At 43.7% G+C, this 19,852-nt stretch overlaps 1 protein-coding gene across 3 annotated transcripts; it reads right to left on the minus strand.

The window, feature by feature from the left end:
• Positions 1-320: 320 nt before the first annotated feature.
• Positions 321-11,559, minus strand: pkd2 (polycystic kidney disease 2). 3 transcript variants are annotated; one of them, XM_084188632.1, is made up of 15 exons: positions 11,020-11,559; positions 10,616-10,729; positions 7,888-8,021; positions 6,169-6,419; positions 5,673-5,897; positions 4,688-4,916; positions 4,275-4,445; positions 3,795-3,976; positions 3,484-3,604; positions 3,259-3,357; positions 2,843-2,964; positions 2,596-2,713; positions 2,321-2,484; positions 1,965-2,112; positions 321-1,776 (listed from the first exon to the last, which is right to left on the minus strand). In XM_084188632.1, the coding sequence occupies exons 1-15, from the start codon at positions 11,465-11,467 to the stop codon at positions 1,546-1,548; spliced, it is 2,757 nt and encodes a 918-aa protein (XP_084044758.1). In that variant the 5' UTR covers positions 11,468-11,559; the 3' UTR covers positions 321-1,545. The 3 variants fall into 3 exon arrangements, with proteins under 3 accessions (XP_084044758.1, XP_084044759.1, XP_084044757.1); XM_084188633.1 differs by having other exon boundaries at positions 357-1,776; positions 2,321-2,481; XM_084188631.1 differs by having other exon boundaries at positions 357-1,776; positions 2,321-2,713.
• Positions 11,560-19,852: the final 8,293 nt, after the last annotated feature.

Genomic DNA, 19,852 nt, shown 5'->3' on the forward strand with positions numbered 1-19,852 from the left:
ATATGCAAGAAATACCTGACTTCTAGAACACATACAGAGGCTGTGGGAAGAGACTAGTGCCTTGACATCATTACGCCTAAATGGTCTCCTTTGTGAGACCTTTTTAGTAACACCTTGGTGACAGAGCAGGCGTCTCGTCTCCAGAACAGGCATTTAGGTCAATAGAGGGTATAATCCCATTTAATCTCACTTAACCCCCCAACATATATCAACTCCAATCAAACCGGTTCAATGTACATCACAGGTCCATGACTAACACCTTATAGTCGAGGTTTAGAGTCGCCATCAGTGTGTTCAAACGTATCAAACAAGACCCGGATGAAATGTACGATTTTTTTAACACACCACTTCATCGTTTAGCGTCACAATACACTTTCTTTATTTTTCACACCTTTGATATACAGTATGTAACCGCAAAACATTACTAAATAATAGACTACAAAATACATACATAATAATACACACGAGGATCACATGACCCTAGATGCACTCCGAATCGAAGTTTGTTTCAAGTTACAATACGTACCATATTATACGTTTATAAGAAGGTGTTTTGTAAGTCATTACGAAGTGATATAGATGAGTAATTATGACAGGATGAGCCACACTTGTAACTATATTAAAATGACAAAAAGGAAAGCAGCAAATGAACGATCGAAGAGATTTTTTTTTCCTGTGGAATATCAAGATGTGCGTGCGTGCATATACCGTGTTATCAAAACCAAAAGCCTTTTGAGCTACGTACCCGCACAGGAAAAGCAATGATATGCCATGTATTCTTAGAATATAAACAAAATGGAAATAGCTTAGAGGCTAGTTCATTACATCACATGTAATATCTCTGATATAATCAAATCCTTCATTGTGTCCAGCATCTTCATGTACCCAAATTTTCATTATATTCACCCTTCATTTTAAATGCTACATTCTTGCACTTGTGCTTGCACTGTAAGCTTTGTAAATGTATCAGGTCATATTTAGCTTGCCTTAAGGCATGTACCATCTTATAGATGGGGTACATAGGAATGTTTTCAGACCATATGAGTCTACATGGTGAGCATCACTGACACTCTTGGATAGTTGAGGTGCCGTGCATGTGACTCTGCCATTGTGGTATCATGTGTAAAGATTTCAAACTAATACAGAGGGGGTGATGATGGGCCTGTGTACCGGTATATAATGTACCATCATCATAGTAGAACACAACCAGAAAGGAAATGTACACAAGGATATCTTCATTTGTGAGACAACCTATTGTGTCACAACCAATGAATACAATGCAGATAGAACCTCCAACCTCACAAAATGTCCCTTAAAGTTACCCTTAGCGGTTTTGGTTACTGTCTGATAGGTCATAATCCTTACTTAAAATTTGCTTGCATAACTCGGACTTCCATGATAATCTTCCATTGACGTCAATGGGAACATTTGGTGGAAATTGAAGTTGCATGCACACATCTCAAGTAAGGATTCGGCGCTTAGAACCTGCAAAAATACTGTAATGTCCCTTTCTCGTTACCGTGTAACTATCTGGTGGGTGGAGTTTCACACGTGGCCACTCCCATTACCCCCAGCATCCACCCCGTCAGTAGACAGGGAGGAGGAGGGGCGGGCGCTGCGGGGGCGTGGTTGGGCTCCTGGACCAATGGCAGTGGTGGGCTGGTGGTGGCTGACCTGTGAGACAGTGTCGTCAGACTCCCAGCGCTCTAGCTCCTCCCTCACCAGCCGCTCCATCTGCTCTCTGTGGACGTCCATGTCCCGTCCCTGCCTCTCATCCTGGGGGGGGGGGTATAAGGAAAGAGAGGGAGAGATTGAAAGAGAGAGAGGGGAAACAAAAGGGAGAAGGGAGATGTTGGGACGAGAGAGAGATGGATAGAAAGAGAGGGGAAGGAAAGATTTTACATAAATGTTTGGAGTGGGAGAGATGGGCATGTGTGTGTGCTACCATGTACATTCCGCCTCACCTCCAGCACCCCATCCAGCAGTTTTCCCAGTACGTCTCTCCTCTTGAGCTTAGCTCTCTCCATGGCCTCCAGCTTCACAATCACTGCATCGATCTTAGAGACTATACTACCTATGGAGTGCTCCATCCGGTCCACGCGACGCACCAGCCTGGAATAGAACACAACAACAATGTCAATAACACCTTTATATAACATGCTATATCATGCTAAATCCATAGTTATGACACATGATTTTAAACATTTAAATACCAGATACATCCTCTGTCAGAAACACACAGAGGACCCTTCAAAAGCCCAATATTTCCACTTCAAGGCCCAGCACTAGCATGTTTGGGTGGTAATAGAATTCAACCTACACTTGAAATTCTTCGTAGGACACGCCTCCTGAGCTGCTGCCGCGGCGACGGGAGCTATGACCACTGTCCTCGTCGTCATCCTCCTCTGAGTCGTCATGGCTACGGGGGAAGCTCCGCCCACTGGTGGGTCTGGGCATCGAGCTGCGCTCCAGATCCAAGTCCTCCTGGCATGTGTGCAGAGACACACTGAACATCTGCAAACGGGTGTGTGTGTGCGCGCAGCTCATTGCCCTGTGTGTGTGTGTGTGTGTGTGTGTGTGTTTGCATCCACTCACTCTCTCTTTCTCCAGGTCATCCCTCATCTGCTGGTGTTCGTGCTCAGTCAGCTCCTGGTCCCCATCATGGTCGTACTTGGCAAAGATGGCCTCAATCTCTGCATTCGTGTGGCCCTTTCTAAACACACAAACATCAACACACTTTCTTCATATGTATGTATAAATTAATTAAATAATGTACGTTTATGAATTAATTAGTTGAGGTTTCATTAGGGCCCAGTTCGGTTTCATTCACTGCAGCGGTCACCCTTTGAGGTCCTGGCGGAGCTCTTCGAAATTGAGTTTCCCCCCGGCCTGGCGCAGACTGTCTGAGATGTCATCCACAGTGGTCTTCTTCAGTCTCAGCTTCATCAAGGCTTTGTTACAGCCCTGCAGGGAGAGGAACAACACTCAGACAAACTCAAGGACACCTATCAACACTATGAGGTAAATGTTGTTGCCATTTTCATTCTGCATTTAGCAGTTATTCAGTACATGTTGATAATATTCAACAGTAACGTAAACTTACATTAACTTGAGTCTGCTTTTCAATTTAAGTCTTTACTTCATTGAATCTTAAATATGCATTTTCTAGGATACAAGTCAGCTTGCAGTTGACGCGTTAAGGCATCACATACGCCTACTAGAACAAATAACACACCACATACCATTTGGGTCCCGTACCTTTTTAATGAGGTCCGTCATCTCCATCTCAGACCTCTGCTGGGACATGTCTGCCTTCACCTCAGAGTAGGTGTCATTGATGATGGCCAGGAACATATTCTACAGGGAGACAAACGGCAGTCGGAGCAAACTTTAATCTCTCTAGACACTGTAGATCAAATAGTACAATATCAATATATATCAATATATCCACATATTTATCAATGGTAGTATATCAAAACTCACCATGAGGATGAAGAAGATGAAGAAGATGAAGGTGGTGAAGTAGACGGGTCCCAGGACTGGGTTAGCCTCCTCTATCTCTGAGAACTCAAAGTCTCCCAGGATGATGCGGAACTGGGTAAAACTACAAGGAAAATAAGAAGATATGAAGAGGCTAAGGTTAAGCTATAGGGGTGCGTTACCATTACAGTTCCAATGGGTCAAATTCCAAACAACATTGGAATCAATCTGGGAGCCCTGGTTGTCTATGGAGAACCAAAAGAACTGAGAATCTTGGAAGCTGGGTTGATTCCAATCAAACCACTGTTACTTACATGCAGGCTTGGAAGGTACTGAAGTCGTTGACCTGGGTGCCAAACACCAGGTAGGCCAGCTGAGCGTAGGCCAGGAAGATGATGAAGAACATGATGGCGAAGCCGATGAGGTCCTTGGCACAGCGAGACATGGTGGTGGACAGCTGGCTCATGGTCTTGTTGAAGTTGATGAACTTGAAGAGCTGAAGAGGAGAGATGAGCAGAAACCAGGTTAGAATTCAAGCGTCTTTGGGTCTTTGAAAAGTGTTATATAAATACAATGTATTATTTATTTATTATTTATTAAAATCATGCTAATGTGGTCTCCCTTTATGGGACCATACTTCAGCTTCTGCCAAGAGGTCTGGACCTTTATGGCACAGGTAGTAGTACTCTCATCCTGTAACCAACTGCAGAGTGCCTGGTTCAAGGCCTGCTCCTGGTCAATTCCCACTCAATCGCTACATTCAGCATGTCAATCTACCATAAAGCCATTCTTACCTTCACCCAGGAGAAGAAGACGATGACTGCAGCCATGTTGTTGAACGTAACCTGGAGGTGTGCCAGAGGCTCGAAGCTGGGGTGGGCGCTGTGGTTCTCCAGAAGGTCTTTGAGACGATTGCTCACCACAGACGTTCTGGTGATGTTGATGATTATGGCAGAAACACTCAACTGGAAAAAGAAGAGGGGGACATTTGGAATCTCAACACAACAATATTGGGATCATAAACCTCTTCACTTTGTTCCAATGTCTATACTAGCCTACCATTTAGAATGCATGTTCCTTTCACTACCTCGTTCTAAGTAGTATTCTACTGTGGATATTGGAACAGAGCCCTTCTTTACTTGGGTGTTTCAGGAAGACTCCCATCACTTCCTACTCCCTGCTACGGCAGCCATCTTGTATTACGTACCACAACGATGAGGACGTCCAGGCAGTTCCACACGCTCTTGAAGTAGCGCAGGCGGTGGATGCGTATCTCCAGGGCCTCCTCCACCACGTAGTACAGGATGAAGAGGCAGAAGGCCACCTCACACACCCCGACAAAGTAGTCCCAGCTGGACACGTAGCGAATCAGACGCACTGTTTGAAACTGCCAGGAAGTGACTACGCCTCCTGTAGCGGGGAACTCCACCAACAACCTGAAACATTCAATTAAAGTCAATTTTATTTCTCCCCGCAGTTAAGCAGACAGGTGTGATGGAAAATGTTATGTTTGTGCTTTTCTAATAACCAATTTCTGTGTTCATGCAAGTGACTGATTGAACGAATCCTCACTATCAGTATCTGCAATTTTGCAGTACGCCCAAAACCTTGTTTTGCGAAAGGGATATCTCAGTTTCAAGGTCTCAGCTTAGAGAGAAAAAGCCTCGTGAGGTTTTGGTCTGTCACATGCATGACCCAGTATTGGTCGGTCACATGAATGAAGCAAACGTTAATTATGAATTAATTATGAATGATGAATAAGCTAAATCATGCAAATATAACTTGTCTGTATATAAGATAACTAACGGGACTGCCCTGGGTAGAGCTCCTGATCAACATGTGTACTTGGTGCATTGAGTTGGTTGGAACCTCTCCTGCGCGCTGATAATAAACAATGATTCATTTAAGATTGACATCGAGTGTCCCTGTGTAGAATTTCCACGACACAGGTTAAACTGAATGAACAAGAGATATTCAGTATTCAGCCTCTCTAGGGTGAAAATCGAGGTTCAATGACACCAGCTTGTGGATGAGGATGGTAGCTAGAGAACTCCCATTGGATTGCATGAGTCATTGATCCCAACCATGGATGTCTTGAGAGCCTGAATTTAACCTATATATCACCTATATAACCAGTGTGAAACAGTCCTAAGTCACATGTAATAAGTATGTAATAACTCTGGGCTCTGTACCTGGCGATACAGAAGAGGTTGATGTTGCCGTTGTAGACAGAGAAGTCCAGGAAGACGGCTCTGGTTCCTCTGTCCAGCCACAGCTGGTGTTTGAGGGAGCGTAGCTGGCTGGCTGACTCCTCTCTGGAACGGGACAGGTCCTGGTAGTACCCCCCTCCACCGTAGGTAGCCACCTGGCCCCAGTAACTACTCCCATTCAGGCTGTTCTCCTCTGTGTACACCCACCTGGTGGAAAGACAGACAAACAGTCAGACTCCTCATAGAGCCACAGTGAAACAGTTTGGTCTGGTGAGTGACTTTATATGCCATACTTTAATCTGGTGGACAGCATCCATATTGTGCTTTCACTTAACACTAGAGCACATGTTGCAACTTTTGCTTTGGTTTAAGTTTCCTGCATTACAACCAATTGTAGCTTTATGGTTGCTTTCTTATACGTTACCATTTAACTATACTGTACATTTAGCAGTAGTATATAGTAGTTTAGTAGACGTACGCAGTTCCGTTCTTGGGGCCAAAGGGGGCGCTGTCCTCGTTGCTAGGGGTGTACATGTTGTAGCAGTCCTGCACCTTGTCTCTAAGGTCCTCGTGCACGGAGCAGGATTCGTTGCGAACTTTGACCTGGCGGAGGCGGGGCACCCCCAGGAGCAGGTTCTCATAGTAGATCATACTGTGGTTCTCAGGGAGACTCTTGTTGTTGTACCACACCTCCCAGTACATCCCGTTCAGGAAGGGACCCTCTGTGAACTGCATGGTGTAGAGACACGCTTTGGTTACAGAGACAATTTCAACTGAAAGCTCTGCTGATCTGTTAGGTTCTAACTAGATTCATGTAGATGCTCCATTGTTCTATTCGGTGTTCGTTAATGTGATTTGGAATAAATACTTTAAGTGTGTGCTGTTTGGTTTTATGTTTAATATACTCTACATGACCCAAAGTATGCGGACACCTGCTCATCGAATATCTCATTCCAAAATCATGGGCATTAATATGGAGTTGGTCCCCCCTTTGCTTCTATAACAGCCTCCACTCTTCTGGGAAGGCTTTCCCCTAGATGTTGGTACATTGCTGCAGGGACTGGCTTCCATTCAGCCACAAGAGCATTAGTGAGGCTGAGCACTGATGTTGGGCGATTAGGCCTGGCTCGCAGTCGGTGTTCCAATTCATCCCAAAGGTGTTCGATGGGGTTGAGGTCAGGGCTCTGTGCAGGCCAGTCAAGTTCCTCCACACCGATCTTGACAAACCATTTCTGTATGGACCTCGCTTTGTGCACGGGGGCATTGTCATGCTGAAACAGGAAAGGGCCTTCCCCAAACTGTTGCCACAAAGTTGGAAGCACAGAATCGTCTAGAATGTCATTGTATGCTGTAGCGTTACGATTTCCCTTCACTGGAACTAAGGGAACTAGCCCGAACCATGAAAAACATCCCCAGACCATTATTCCTTCTAGTTGGCACTATGCATTCGGGCAGGTAGCGTTCTCCTGGCATCCGCCAAACCCAGATTCTTCTGTCGGACTGCCAGATGGTGAAGCGTGATTCATCACTCCAGAGAACACGTTTTCAATGCTCCAGATTCCAATTGCGGCAAGCTTTACACCACTCCATCCGACACTTGGCATTGCGCATGGTGATCTTAGGCTTGTGTGCAGCTGCTCGGCAATGGAAAACCATTTCATGAAGCTCCTGACAAACAGTTGTTGTGCTGACGTTGCTTCCAGAGGCAGTTTGGAACTCGGTAGTGAGATGATTTTTACGCGATACGCACTTCAGCACTTGGGGGTCCTGTTCTGTGAGTTTGCCTTTGTTGCTCCTAGACGTTTCCACTTCACAATAACAGCAGTTACAGTTGACCGGGGCAGCTCTAGCAGGGCAGAAATTTGACGAACTGACTTGTTGGAAAGGTGGCATCCTATGATGTTGCCACGTTGAAAGTCACTGAGCTCTTCTGTTAGGCCATTCTACTGCCAATGTTTGTCTGTGGAGATTGCATGGCTGTGTGCTCAATTTTATACACCTGTCAGCAACGGGTGTGGCTGAAATAGCCGAATCCACTAATTTGTCCACATACTTTTTGATATATAGTGTAACTGAGCATGGGCCAAAGTAAATGCATTGACATCTTTATTATACCATAACTAAGCACCAAACTCTATTTTCCAATCAAAGCAGGAAATTAAACTACTGCATAGCAAACCGGGCATTGACTCATTACCTTCCAAAATTGACCCATAGTAGAGAGGCTTCTGAACGTGGCTGTGTCCCCCGGGGACAGTGGTGTATCCAGGAAGAGCTGGGACATTACCTTGGTGTAGTAGTACATGTTGGAGCCCACCATCCCATAGGTCACTACAAAACACAACAGAAGATACTGTAAGAGCTTCTCTGGATGAGATTATGGCGTATTTTCTACTGTTTTTTTAGTTACACACAGCATTCCTGTTCAGCATTTTCTAATAACCGTTTATTTCATACATACTTGCATACATACACACTGTTTAAAATAATGAATAACTGCATTAATGTTATCCTATCGTTATACTATATATTATTGTCATGCTACAGTTGTATTAGCCTATATTGTGTTTATCCCCCTAGAGTCTATATCTAAGTAACATAATAAAATAAATCCCCATCAAAATCAATCAGTTTAAAGGAAAACTCTACCCAGAAACTATATTTTGGTATTTGTTTCATTAGTCCATTGTTGACATAGTCCCAGAATGTTTTGCTTGTCAGCAATAAAGTTTTCAAGATATGTAACTTTCAAAATACAGAAGTCATCCCTGTATGATGCATTTTGCATCATATGATGCTGCATTTTAAGTCATATGATGGGATTATTTTTTATTTTGAAAGTTACATATCTTGAAAATGTGATTGCTGACAAGCAAAACATTTTGGGACTATGTCAACAATGGACTAATCAAACGAATACCAAAAGAATACCAAAAGTATTTGGGTGGAATTTTCCTTTGACCACTCTATAGAAAGGGGAGACTCTCATGAACACGATGGCGTCTCCGTTTTGCTCTATGACAATTGTCACGGGACTCGTTTAAAGGTAACCCATACAAATGAATGTAAGTATGGAGGTAGTTTTGTTCCAACAAACGTAAGGGGTTAAATACGTGTAAAAAATATATATATATATTTCCTGAGCTTTCTTATATCTCCTAGATATAGGACAGACACTTCAAAACCTTATTCCTTATGATATATTTTTTGACTGTATTTTTTGCCATTTATGAATGTTTTATTCAATGTGTTTCTATGGGCTATAGTAATAAAGGCCAAATTCAATATTTTGGGGATAGCTAAAGGGGTCCCAACGGCTTAGACTTTTAAGAAATGTATACAACAATATTGTGAATTACATCTTTGTCTTGATCATGTGTTTCTCTCTCTGAGTGGTCCAACAGGCACAGTGAGAGCCTGTTGGGGGGGGGGGGGGGGGGGTGCCTTAATCGACATCCATGTCATTGGTGCCCGGGGAGCGGTTGCAACCCAAAAAAATCTGTGTATGCATGAATCTGGTCAACCAGCTTCCATGTACGGGGAATAGGCTTACAGTTCCACTAGTAGCAAAGTCACAGGGATAAAACGTATTCAGCGTTCTATTGTAGTATGTTAACGATGAAGGATTGTTTGATTTCCAGTTTTTAAGTATACGTTTTTCAAGATGATTGATGAGAAGAGTATCGTCCAACCATCTTATTCAGCATTCCATTGTAATATTTGTTTTATATGCTCTGTTGGACTGCATCCATGAAGTACAGCTGCCAGGTCCATAGAAATATATATAAACAGACATGTATACATACACATAGCCTATATGGCTCATATAGATGCTATTTTCCGAGCCTCTATTTCATTGACTCCCACCTGGCTCAGAAACTGGCTGATCTAGCTCCATCTAGTCAGCCAGGAAATGACTTCCTGATCCACCCAAAACCCCATTCTGGCACGGGAACACTTTTCTTCTCAGCAGCCATGGTATAAGGAGTGGTGAAACCAGATTAATAGCATTCTGACTCTCTGTGTTGTATTCTGGGACTTTCATCATCTTCCCACAATCCTATTCCCAAAAGTATGATGATGGTGACTAAACTCAAATGGAAGTTCCTGGCTTGAGGGAGCTTTCCTGATACGCTGCCAGAGTCGTTTATCAGACCTAAGGAGTTTGGAAAATGACTTTTCCGCAAGAAAAACTGGTCAGCGGGTAAAAGTATCCACACAGACAGATGTTAGTATTACTCCTTGCTAAGAGCAGCAGTTACATAGTAATAATACCACTGTTCAATCTGTTTTCAAGAAAATACAAACGCGAGAGCACAAAAGTGCAATACTTGATGGGTGTATGTACTGTTATTACTACCTTATTACAATGTCATTATATTGGTTAGCCTATCCTATAGTTATTCTGGTTTATAAACTGGGTGGTTCGAGCTCTGAATGCTGATTGGCTGACAGACGTGGTATATCAGACCGTATACCACGGGTATGATAAAACATGTATTTTTACTGCTCTAATTACATTGGTAATCAGTTTATAATAGCAATAAGGCACCTCGGGGGTTTGTAAAATATGGCCAATATACCACGGCTAAGGGCTGTGTCCAGGCACTCCGCGTTGCATCGTGCATAAGAACAGCTCTTAGCCATAGTATATTGGCCATATACTACAACCCTTAGGGCTTTATTACTTAAATAATGCATGTTTACTTAGTGGGGCCAACATTTTTTATGCAATAAGACTCTTATGATGCCCAAAATGCATGCTCTGTGGGAAAATCTGATGTGATGTTGGACTGACACAGATTAAGCCTAGTCCTAGGGAGAAACTATTAAAAGTGTGCTTAAATCCATCCAGGCCTTGCCTTAATCTCCAGCCGTTGGTGTGTGTGTGTGTGTGTGTGTGTGTGTGTGTGTGAGGTACTTACAGATACACAGTGTGATGAGGAAGATGACGTAGGTGACCATCTCTCTCAGGACGTTCCTCAGGTACCTCTCTCTGCTGCTGTCACTGTCCTCCATCAGCTGAGTACCCCACAGAACTGGATGAAAATATATATATATATATCAACACACACATTAGTATCCTTCCTTACCCGTCAATGCTCGGCTTGAGATGCCAGTGCATCACCAATGAGGGCATCTACAGGTGTGTGCTGACCTAAGTGGTGTATGGAACAGTGAGGAAGAATGGCCTGAGAGGTGTTTGAGCCAGTGACCCAGGTCTCTACAAGTTAAAGGGCAAGTGCACTACCTCCTGTGCCATAAAGGTCCAGACCTCTTGGCAGCTGTAGTGTTCTTCATACAAGGAGGCAACGTAAGTGACACTAACTTCTTATTTTCTTCAGTATCCTCTTCCCACAGCTTTTGATGTCATGTCTGTCTTGCTGCAGGGCATCCACTGTCGGGGTCGGGTATAATCCACCGTGGATGCGGGTGCTGCTCCCTCCGGCGGTGTAACTTCCCAACCCGCTGCTGCAGCTACTGCTGGAGCCCGTGGACACTGATATTCTCCCCGGGCTAGCCGCAGGCCAATCCGCCCCCATCATCTCATCCTCCGGTTCGAACCCCGGGTTGTCCCGACTCCAGGCTTGTCTTGAGGGGGGTGACGGTGTGCCTATGGCGCCCCCGAGCCCCAAATCCTGGGGCTGTATATTCTCCATCTCAATCCCCTCGCTTGTGTCCAATCTGTGCGGCAAGGACGCACCCGCTGCGCCCGTGGCGGACCTGCCAGCCTGATTCTGCTGCGGTTGTTGTGATCTCACCCGAGTCGAGCTCATTGTTAGTCCAATTCACTGAAAATCTTTTAAAGGCCAGACTAACTACATTTAAGAAAAGTTTAAATCAATGATGTCTCTAGCCACTAACAAGTGCTATGTTTATGTCACGCTTGACGCACATATCAAAAAGGAAATTTTTACGCACATTAAAATATGTAAAACAGTTGCCAAAGATCAAACTGCAAAATAATTTCGGGAAACCACAGATTAACTACATTTGATTATTTTTATATATTCCTCCACAACAAATATACTTCGAAACGTAAATTGCTTACTAAGAAAGAAAAATAAGGCAACAATTAAAGTGTCTGTTTTAAAGAAAGTGAGCGTCTGCGTAGATCTAAATCAAACTATTGCAAAAGTAGGCATATCAACAACAACAAATATATAGTTACAAAACTAATTTGTAGCCTAAACATTTACTAATGAAACTGAAAACTATAAACGAAATGCCTCGTTTAGGGAGAAGAAGCCAAACACTTTCCTTGTCCCGGGCCAGCCATCTTGTTCTTGCTGTTCCCCCAAAATCTCACATTCTCATTTGTTGGAGACTCAGATTACATTAGAAGTCATGGCGTCACAGCAACTGTGGCATGCACCTCTGGAAAATACAGCACAGCACAGTCGAATGTGTAGGGATGAATCACTTTGCTATAAGACCATTTCACGTCTTAGAATTGTACAATATAGTATACAATAGAAAATAATAAAGTTGCTGTACACTCCATCACTATTAAAAGAGTGAAAAAAAAACTATATTTCAATATTTCTTTCTACAGTAGTAAACTGTAATTGCCTTATATGGCTCAGCAAAACACTTTTTTCTCCAAACGTTTATACTAGTTTTTGTTCATTTTCTGAACAAATTGCTATTCGGGTTGAGTGTTTGCAGTGCTGTGTATGGAATGAGAATGAGTAGCCTACTATTTAGAATGAATACAATCACTATTTGTCATGAGGACATTATTTTAGGGCTAAATGCATGTGCCTTTAAAAACAAAGAACTATCCTTTATATAACCATGTGTGTTTGGGTCTGGGGCTGCTAAGCAACAAGTCAGTCCTGCAAAACCCCTGGCCAGGATTGGATGTGAGTTGGACCTAATAATTGAGTGACATTTCTAAAGGCCAATCATATTGCTTTACATGGAACAACAGCATTTCTACTAGTACTTGCATAGTTATTCGGTCACTTGGTATGTTCTTTTACATACGTATCAACTTGGGCTCCCGAGTGGCGCAGCGGTCTAAAGCACTGCATCTCAGTGCTTGAGGCGTCACTACAGACCCCCTGGTTTGATTCCAGGCTGTATCACAACCGGCCGTGATTGGGAGTCCCATTGGGCGGCGCACAATTGGCCCAGCATCGTCTGGATTTGGCGGGTGTAGGCCGTCATTGTAAATAATTATTTGTTCTCTGTAGCTCAATTGGTAGAGCATGGCGCTTGTAACGCCAGGGTAGTGGGTTCGATCCACGGGACCACCCATACGTAAAAAATGTATGCACACATGACTGTAAGTCGCTTTGGATAAAAGCGTCTGCTAAATTTTTAATTAAATTCTTAACTGACTTGCCTGGTTAAATAAAAAGTTGTATTACCTTTACTCACGGTTGTGTTATTCATGTCCATTAGATGGCGGTCATTCTCCAGTTTTGATTTAAATCACTCACCGGTTCAATTCATAAGGGAGTTGAGAACTCAAGGTAGTTACTTCAAGGTAACAATCAGTGTTCAAGAATGTACTCTTTTTTTATATATAAACCATCAATAACTTATAACAAAAGCACAGTATACCTTCTTTGTTCTTCACCCATGGCATTGTTTGCTCAAGGACTGATAACTATACACCCACTGTTGTTTACAACATAGCTGTACTTTCCAATTGGATTGAAAGAGTTCCTTGGCTGGATGAATTATCATGACTGATAAGGTGTTGTGTTTGTCTCTCAGAACAAGTTTGTACAGTTCAGCTAAGGAGAGAACAGCTGTGGTGGAACCGCCAGCCTGGTACAGTGGTGTAGCCTTTACAGATGGTATGCTGTGGGATCAGGGTTGGGTAAATTACTTTCTAAATGTAATCTGTTACAGTTACTGGTTACCTGTCCAAAATTGTAATCAGTAATGTAACTTTTGGATTACCTAAACTCAGTATAATCTGATTACTTTCAGTTACTTAATAAGCATTAGAAGAAGACAAAAAATATCCATCAAACGCATTTGGTGTGTCATCATAGTGGTCTCTGACTTGTGGTCACACTCGTTCAGGTGGAGCAAACTTAACTTCACAAACCTCCTTCCTGAATTTGAAATTAATCTGATTACAATTGTTTTGCTGGTAACGTAACTGATTACACTTACAGTTTTGTTGTAATAAGATTACATGTAACTGATTACATGTAATCAGTTACTCCCTAACCCTGTGTGGGATGATAACTAAGCAATATGTTATGCTTTGTTGGGTACTTTAATCATATTCAGTAGCAAGTAACAACATCAATAGGATATGGTTAGTAGTGGTATATCTGATCAAGTTTTTTTTGGTAATCATTTTATCAATTACAACTTTTTTCAAACAAATGGCAGCTAGACAACCGAAGTCCTGGCAAACTAAACTAAATTAAGAATATGATGTAACATTTCCATATTAGAGCTATACATCAAAACAAGGCCTTTGGCACACTAAATGTCACAATAGCCACGGTGCTATACCACAAAGCACTGGCATGAGAGGGTTGTTTAATTTGCATGTATCAGCCTTCTTTTAGAGTTCCATGGGAAAGAGACTTCAGATCATTTTGCAGGCATGGTCAACAGTGCTCACCGTGTTCTATCTGCAGTGACTACCCTCATGATGTTATCTGATGGCACAGAAGATAGGTATCATCAATATAGAGTTGGCTGTAACCATTTACACATTGTATTTTTTTCTCAGTGACTTTGTACCATGTGTTCTAAAGTAAACCTTTGTAGGGGTTATTTTTGCATTTAGCAAGCTTTGTGTTGGCATGATGTATTCTTCATAGAATTACATTTTAGTCATTTAGCAGACGCTCTTATCCAGAGCGACTTACAGTTAGTGAGCGCATACATTTTCATACTGGCCCCCCGTGGGAAATGAACCCACAACCCTGGCGTTGCAAGCGCCATGCTCTACCAACTGAGCTACAGTGGGGAAAAAAAGTATTTAGTCAGCCAACAATTGTGCAAGTTCTCCCACTTAAAAAGATGAGAGAGGCCTGTAATTTTCATCATAGGTACACGTCAACTATGACAGACAAATTGAGAAAAGAAATCCAGAAAATCACATTGTAGGATTTTTTATGAATTTATTTGCAAATTATGGGGGAAAATAAGTATTTGGTCACCTACAAACAAGCAAGATTTCTGGCTCTCACAGACCTGTAACTTCTTCTTTAAGAGGCTCCTCTGTCCTCCACTCGTTACCTGTATTAATGGCACCTGTTTGAACTTGTTATCAGTATAAAATACACCTGTCCACAACCTCAAACAGTCACACTCCAAACTCCACTATGGCCAAGACCAAAGAGCTGTCAAAGGACACCAGAAACAAAATTGTAGACCTGCACGAGCCTGGGAAGACTGAATCTGCAATAGGTAAGCAGCTTGGTTTGAAGAAATCAACTGTGGGAGCAATTATTAGAAAATGGAAGACATAAAAGACCACTGATAATCTCCCTCGATCTGGGCCTCCACGCAAGATCTCACCCCGTGGGGTCAAAATGATCACAAGAACGGTGAGCAAAAATCCCAGAACCACACGGGGGGACCTAGTGAATGACCTGCAGAGAGCTGGGACCAAAGTAACAAAGCCTACCATCAGTAACACACTACGCCGCCAGGGACTCAAATCCTGCAGTGCAAGACGTGTCCCCCTGCTTAAGCCAGTACATGTCCAGGCCCGTCTGAAGTTTGCAAGAGTGCATTTGGATGATCCAGAAGAGGATTGGGAGAATGTCATATGGTCAGATGAAACCAAAATAGAACTTTTTGGTAAAAACTCAACTCGTCGTGTTTGGAGGACAAAGAATGCTGAGTTGCATCCAAAGAACACCATACCTACTGTGAAGCATGAGGGTGGAAACATCATGCTTTGGGGCTGTTTTTCTGCAAAGGGACCAGGACGACTGATCCGTGTAAAGGAAAGAATGAATGGGGCCATGTATCGTGAGATTTTGAGTGAAAACCTCCTTCCATCAGCAAGGGCATTGGAGATGAAACGTGGCTGGGTCTTTCAGCATGACAATGATCCCAAACACACCGCCCGGGCAACGAAGGAGTGGCTTCGTAAGAAGCATTTCAAGGTCCTGGAGTGGCCTAGCCAGTCTCCAGATCTCAACCCCATAGAAAATCTTTGGAGGGAGTTGAAAGTCTGTGTTGCCCAGCGACAGCCCCAAAACATCACTGCTCTAGAGGAGATCTGCATGCAGGAATGGGCCAAAATACCAGCAACAGTGTGTGAAAACCTTGTGAAGACTTACAGAAAACGTTTGACCTGTGTCATTGCCAACAAAGGGTATATAACAAAGTATTGAGAAACTTTTGTTATTGACCAAATACTTATTTTCCACCATAATTTGCAAATAAATTCATAAAAAATCCTACAATGTGATTTTCTGGATTTTTTTTTCTCATTTTGTCTGTCATAGTTGACGTGTACCTATGATGAAAATTACAGGCCTCTCTCATCTTTTTAAGTGGGAGAACTTGCACAATTGGTGGCTGACTAAATACTTTTTTTCCCCACTGTACATGGGGCATCAACTCTTTCTACAATCTAGCCCTAATGGTGATGTGATTAGTGATCTAATTAGAAACAAGCATACCATGTTACATAACTGCCTCCACAAATGCAACACTGTGTAAGTCCCAAATGTCACCCTATTCCCTAGGGCCCATAGGGATCTGGTCAAAAGTAGTGGACTATATATGGAATAGAATGACTATTGGGACCCACACATATTGTGTGTGATATCAAGAGCTCTTTTCATATGATGTCATTCCATTAGGTTATCAAAAACATTATAGGTGAGTTGTTCATTGCCTTCAGTCTTAACAAACAAAGAACAAGCATTCCTTTCCTTTAATCAAAATATGATCATTTTTATCCTCGACAGGCAAAGGTGTTACAAACAGCCGCAAATACACTACATGACCAAAAGTATGCTCATCGAACATCTCATTCCAAAATCATGCCCATTAATATGGAGTTGGTCCCCCCTTTGCTGCTATACCAGCCTCCACTCTTCTGGGAAGGCTTTCCACTAGATGTTGGAACATTGCTGCGGGGACTTGCTTCCATTCAGCCACAAGAGCATTAGTGAGGTTGGGCACTGAGGTTGGGCGATTAGGCCTGGCTCGCAGTCGGCGTTCCAGTTCATCCCAAAGGTGTTCGATGGGGTTGAGGTCAGGGCTCTGTGCAGGCCAGTCAAGTTCTTCCACACCGATCTCGACAAACCATTTCTGTATGGACCTCGCTTTGTGCACGGGGGCATTGTCATGCTGAAACAGGAAAGGGCCTTCCCCAAACTGTTGCCACAAAGTTGGAAGCACCGAATTGTCTAGAATGACATTGTATGCTGTAGCGTTAAGATTTCCCTTCACTGGAACTAAGGGGCATTGCCCGAACCATGAAAAACAGCCCCAGACCATTATTCCTCCTCCATCAAACTTTTCAGTTGGCACTATGCATTTGGGTTGGTAGCGTTCTCCTGGCATCCGCCAAACCCAGATTTGTCTGTCGGACTGTTAGATGGTGAAGCATGATTCATCACTCCAGAGAACGCGTTTCCACTGCCCCAGAGTCCAATGGCGGCAAGCTTTACACCACTCCAGCCGACATTTGGCATTGCACATGGTGATCTTAGGCTTGTGTGCGGCTGCTCGTCCATGGAAACCCATTTCATGAAGCTCCCGACGAACAGTTATTGTGCTGACATTGCTTCCAGAGGCAGTTTGGAACTCGGTAGTGAGTGTTGCAACCAAGGACAGACGATTTTTCTTCAGCACTCGGCGGTTCCGTTCTGTGAGCTTGTATAAGTAAGGCCATTCTACTGCCAATGTTTCCCTATGGAGATTGCATGGCGGTACGCTCGATTTTATACACCTGTCAGCAACAAGTGTGGCTGAAATAGCTGAATCCCCTCATTTGAAGGGGTGTCCACATACTTTTGTATATATAATGTATTTTCGCAGTGAGTATCTTCATTATCACCATCATCATAAATGGCCATACATATCTTGTCGACTGTTTATGTGATTCAATAAAAATGTAATAAACATTGTACTTTTAGTGGGCTATTCTGAACATGAACAATCAATCCATTCCATTCTATTTTGGTTCCTAGGGCTCCAGAAGCGCTCTGAGGACGGCTGGTTCCTGGAAGGCTATCAGGTCACCCCGAAGGACGAGGAGAGGGGAGACGGCTGTAAGGAGTTCCAGCTAACCCCTCCCACTCACCCTTCCAGACTACCACAACCCGTCCCCCCAGGTGTAGCTCTCCCTTCCACTGGGGCGTATTATGTCTACCCCATGGTGGTCGACGTGGCTGGGAAGAAAATCTATTTGGCTGCCAAGTTCCCAGACATGAGAGGGGTATATCAGTGCACACAGGTACAAGTCGTACCCATGCCTGCTGGGAGCAATGTGCAGCAGTCTGGTAACCTGACAAGGCCTGGGTTCAACCAGTGCTGGGCATCCCTCGGTACTCTTCACTCCCTCCTGAGAGAGGGGAAGAGGAGCTATGCCCCACCTGTAGTGGTGGTGGGCAAGGGTGTGTATCCAATACTAAAAGCTGTTAACTCTGCCAATGATGTCAAAGTGATGCTCAGTCACGGATACTCCAGACCAGTAATAGTGGTCAAACCAGGAACTGTTGTCAGGCTACCAAACTGCGTCGCCTCTGACTCCTCATGCTGGTGGTACTCCTCTAGGCTAGGATGTCATCTGAGACAATTGTTAGCTCAGAGGGCCCTAGGAGGATGTGCCTCACCTGTCACCACCTCAACATCTGTGAACTTCAACTAGCCAACCCTGGTGAATGACCAGCCGTCACTGGGGGTCCTATGTCCCATACTGGCCCTATGAGGAAGCCATCTAATAAAGCCAAACCCTAAGCTTTTTACTTCCCCAACTACCATCAGGGTCCAGTTGATAAGCAGAGAAAATATATAATATCCCAGATACAGAGATATCGTAGTGGCTCCAGCGTTCTTTTATTCAATTAATTACAGTGCATTCGGAAAGTATTCAGACCCCTTGACTTTTTCCAGACTTTTTCTAAAATGGATTAAGTTGTTTTTTCCCCCTCATTGATCTATACACAATACCCCATAATGGCAAAGCAAAAACAGGTTTTTAGACATTTTTGCAAATGTATTCAAAATAAAAAAAATACAAACTGAAATACCTTATTTACATAAGTATTCAGACCCTTTGCTATGAGACTTGAAATTGAGCTCAGGTGCATCCTGTTTCCATTGATCATCCTTGAGATGTTTCTACATCTTGATTGGAGTCCACCTGTGGTAAATTCAATTGACTGGACATGATTTGGAAAGGCACACAACTGTCTATATAAGGTCCCACAGTTGACAGTGCATGTCAGAGCAAAAACCAAGCCATGAGGTCGAAGGAATTGTCCGTAGAGCTCCGTGACAGGATTTTGTCGAGGCACAGTTCTGGGGAAGGGTACCAGCACATTTCTGCAGCATTGAAGGTCCCCAAGGACACAGTGGCCTCCATCATTCTTAAATGGAAGAAGTTTGGAACCACCAAGACTCTTCGTAGAGCTGGCCACCCGGCCAAACTGAGCAACAGGGGGAGAAGGGCCTTGGGCAGGGAGGTGACCAAGAACCCGATGGTCACGCAGACAGAGCTCCAGTGTTCCTCTGTGGAGATGAGAGAACCTTCCAGAAGGACAACCATCTCTGCAGCACTCCACCAATCAGGCCTTTATGGTAGAGTGGCCAGACGGAAGCCACTCCTCAGTAAAAGGCACATGACAGCCCGCTTGGAGTTTGACAAAAGGCACCTAAAGGACTCTCAGACCATGAGAAACAAGATTCTCTGGTCTGATGAAACCAAGATTGAACTCTTTGGCCTGAATGCCAAGCGTCACGTCTGGAGGAAACCTGGCACCATCTCTACGGTGAAGCATGGTGGTGGTAGCATCATGCAGTGGGGATGTTTTTCAGCCGCAGGGACTGGGAGACTAGTCAGGATCAAGGGAAAGATGAACGGAGCAAAGTACAGAGAGATCCTTGATGAAAACCTGCTCCAGAGCGCTCAGGACCTCAGACTGGGGCCAAGGTTCACCTTCCAACAGGACAACGACCCGAAGCACACAGCCTCTGAATTTCCTTGA

The sequence above is a fragment of the Coregonus lavaretus genome (genome assembly GCF_964263955.1).
Source record: "Coregonus lavaretus genome assembly, contig: SUPER_35_unloc_1, whole genome shotgun sequence".
Lineage (NCBI taxonomy): Eukaryota > Metazoa > Chordata > Actinopteri > Salmoniformes > Salmonidae > Coregonus > Coregonus lavaretus.

Bases quoted from the DNA above. Each gene is read 5' to 3' on its own strand.
- pkd2 (XM_084188631.1), bottom strand. From the start codon at position 11,467: ATGAGCTCGACTCGGGTGAGATCACAACAACCGCAGCAGAATCAGGCT. The intron at 3,358-3,483 runs GTGAGTTTTGAT...GTCTCCCTGTAG, and splicing joins TCATCTTCTTCATCCTCATG to AATATGTTCCTGGCCATCAT. The intron at 2,714-2,842 runs GTGACCGCTGCA...TTGTGTGTTTAG, and splicing joins CTCCGCCAGGACCTCAAAGG to AAAGGGCCACACGAATGCAG.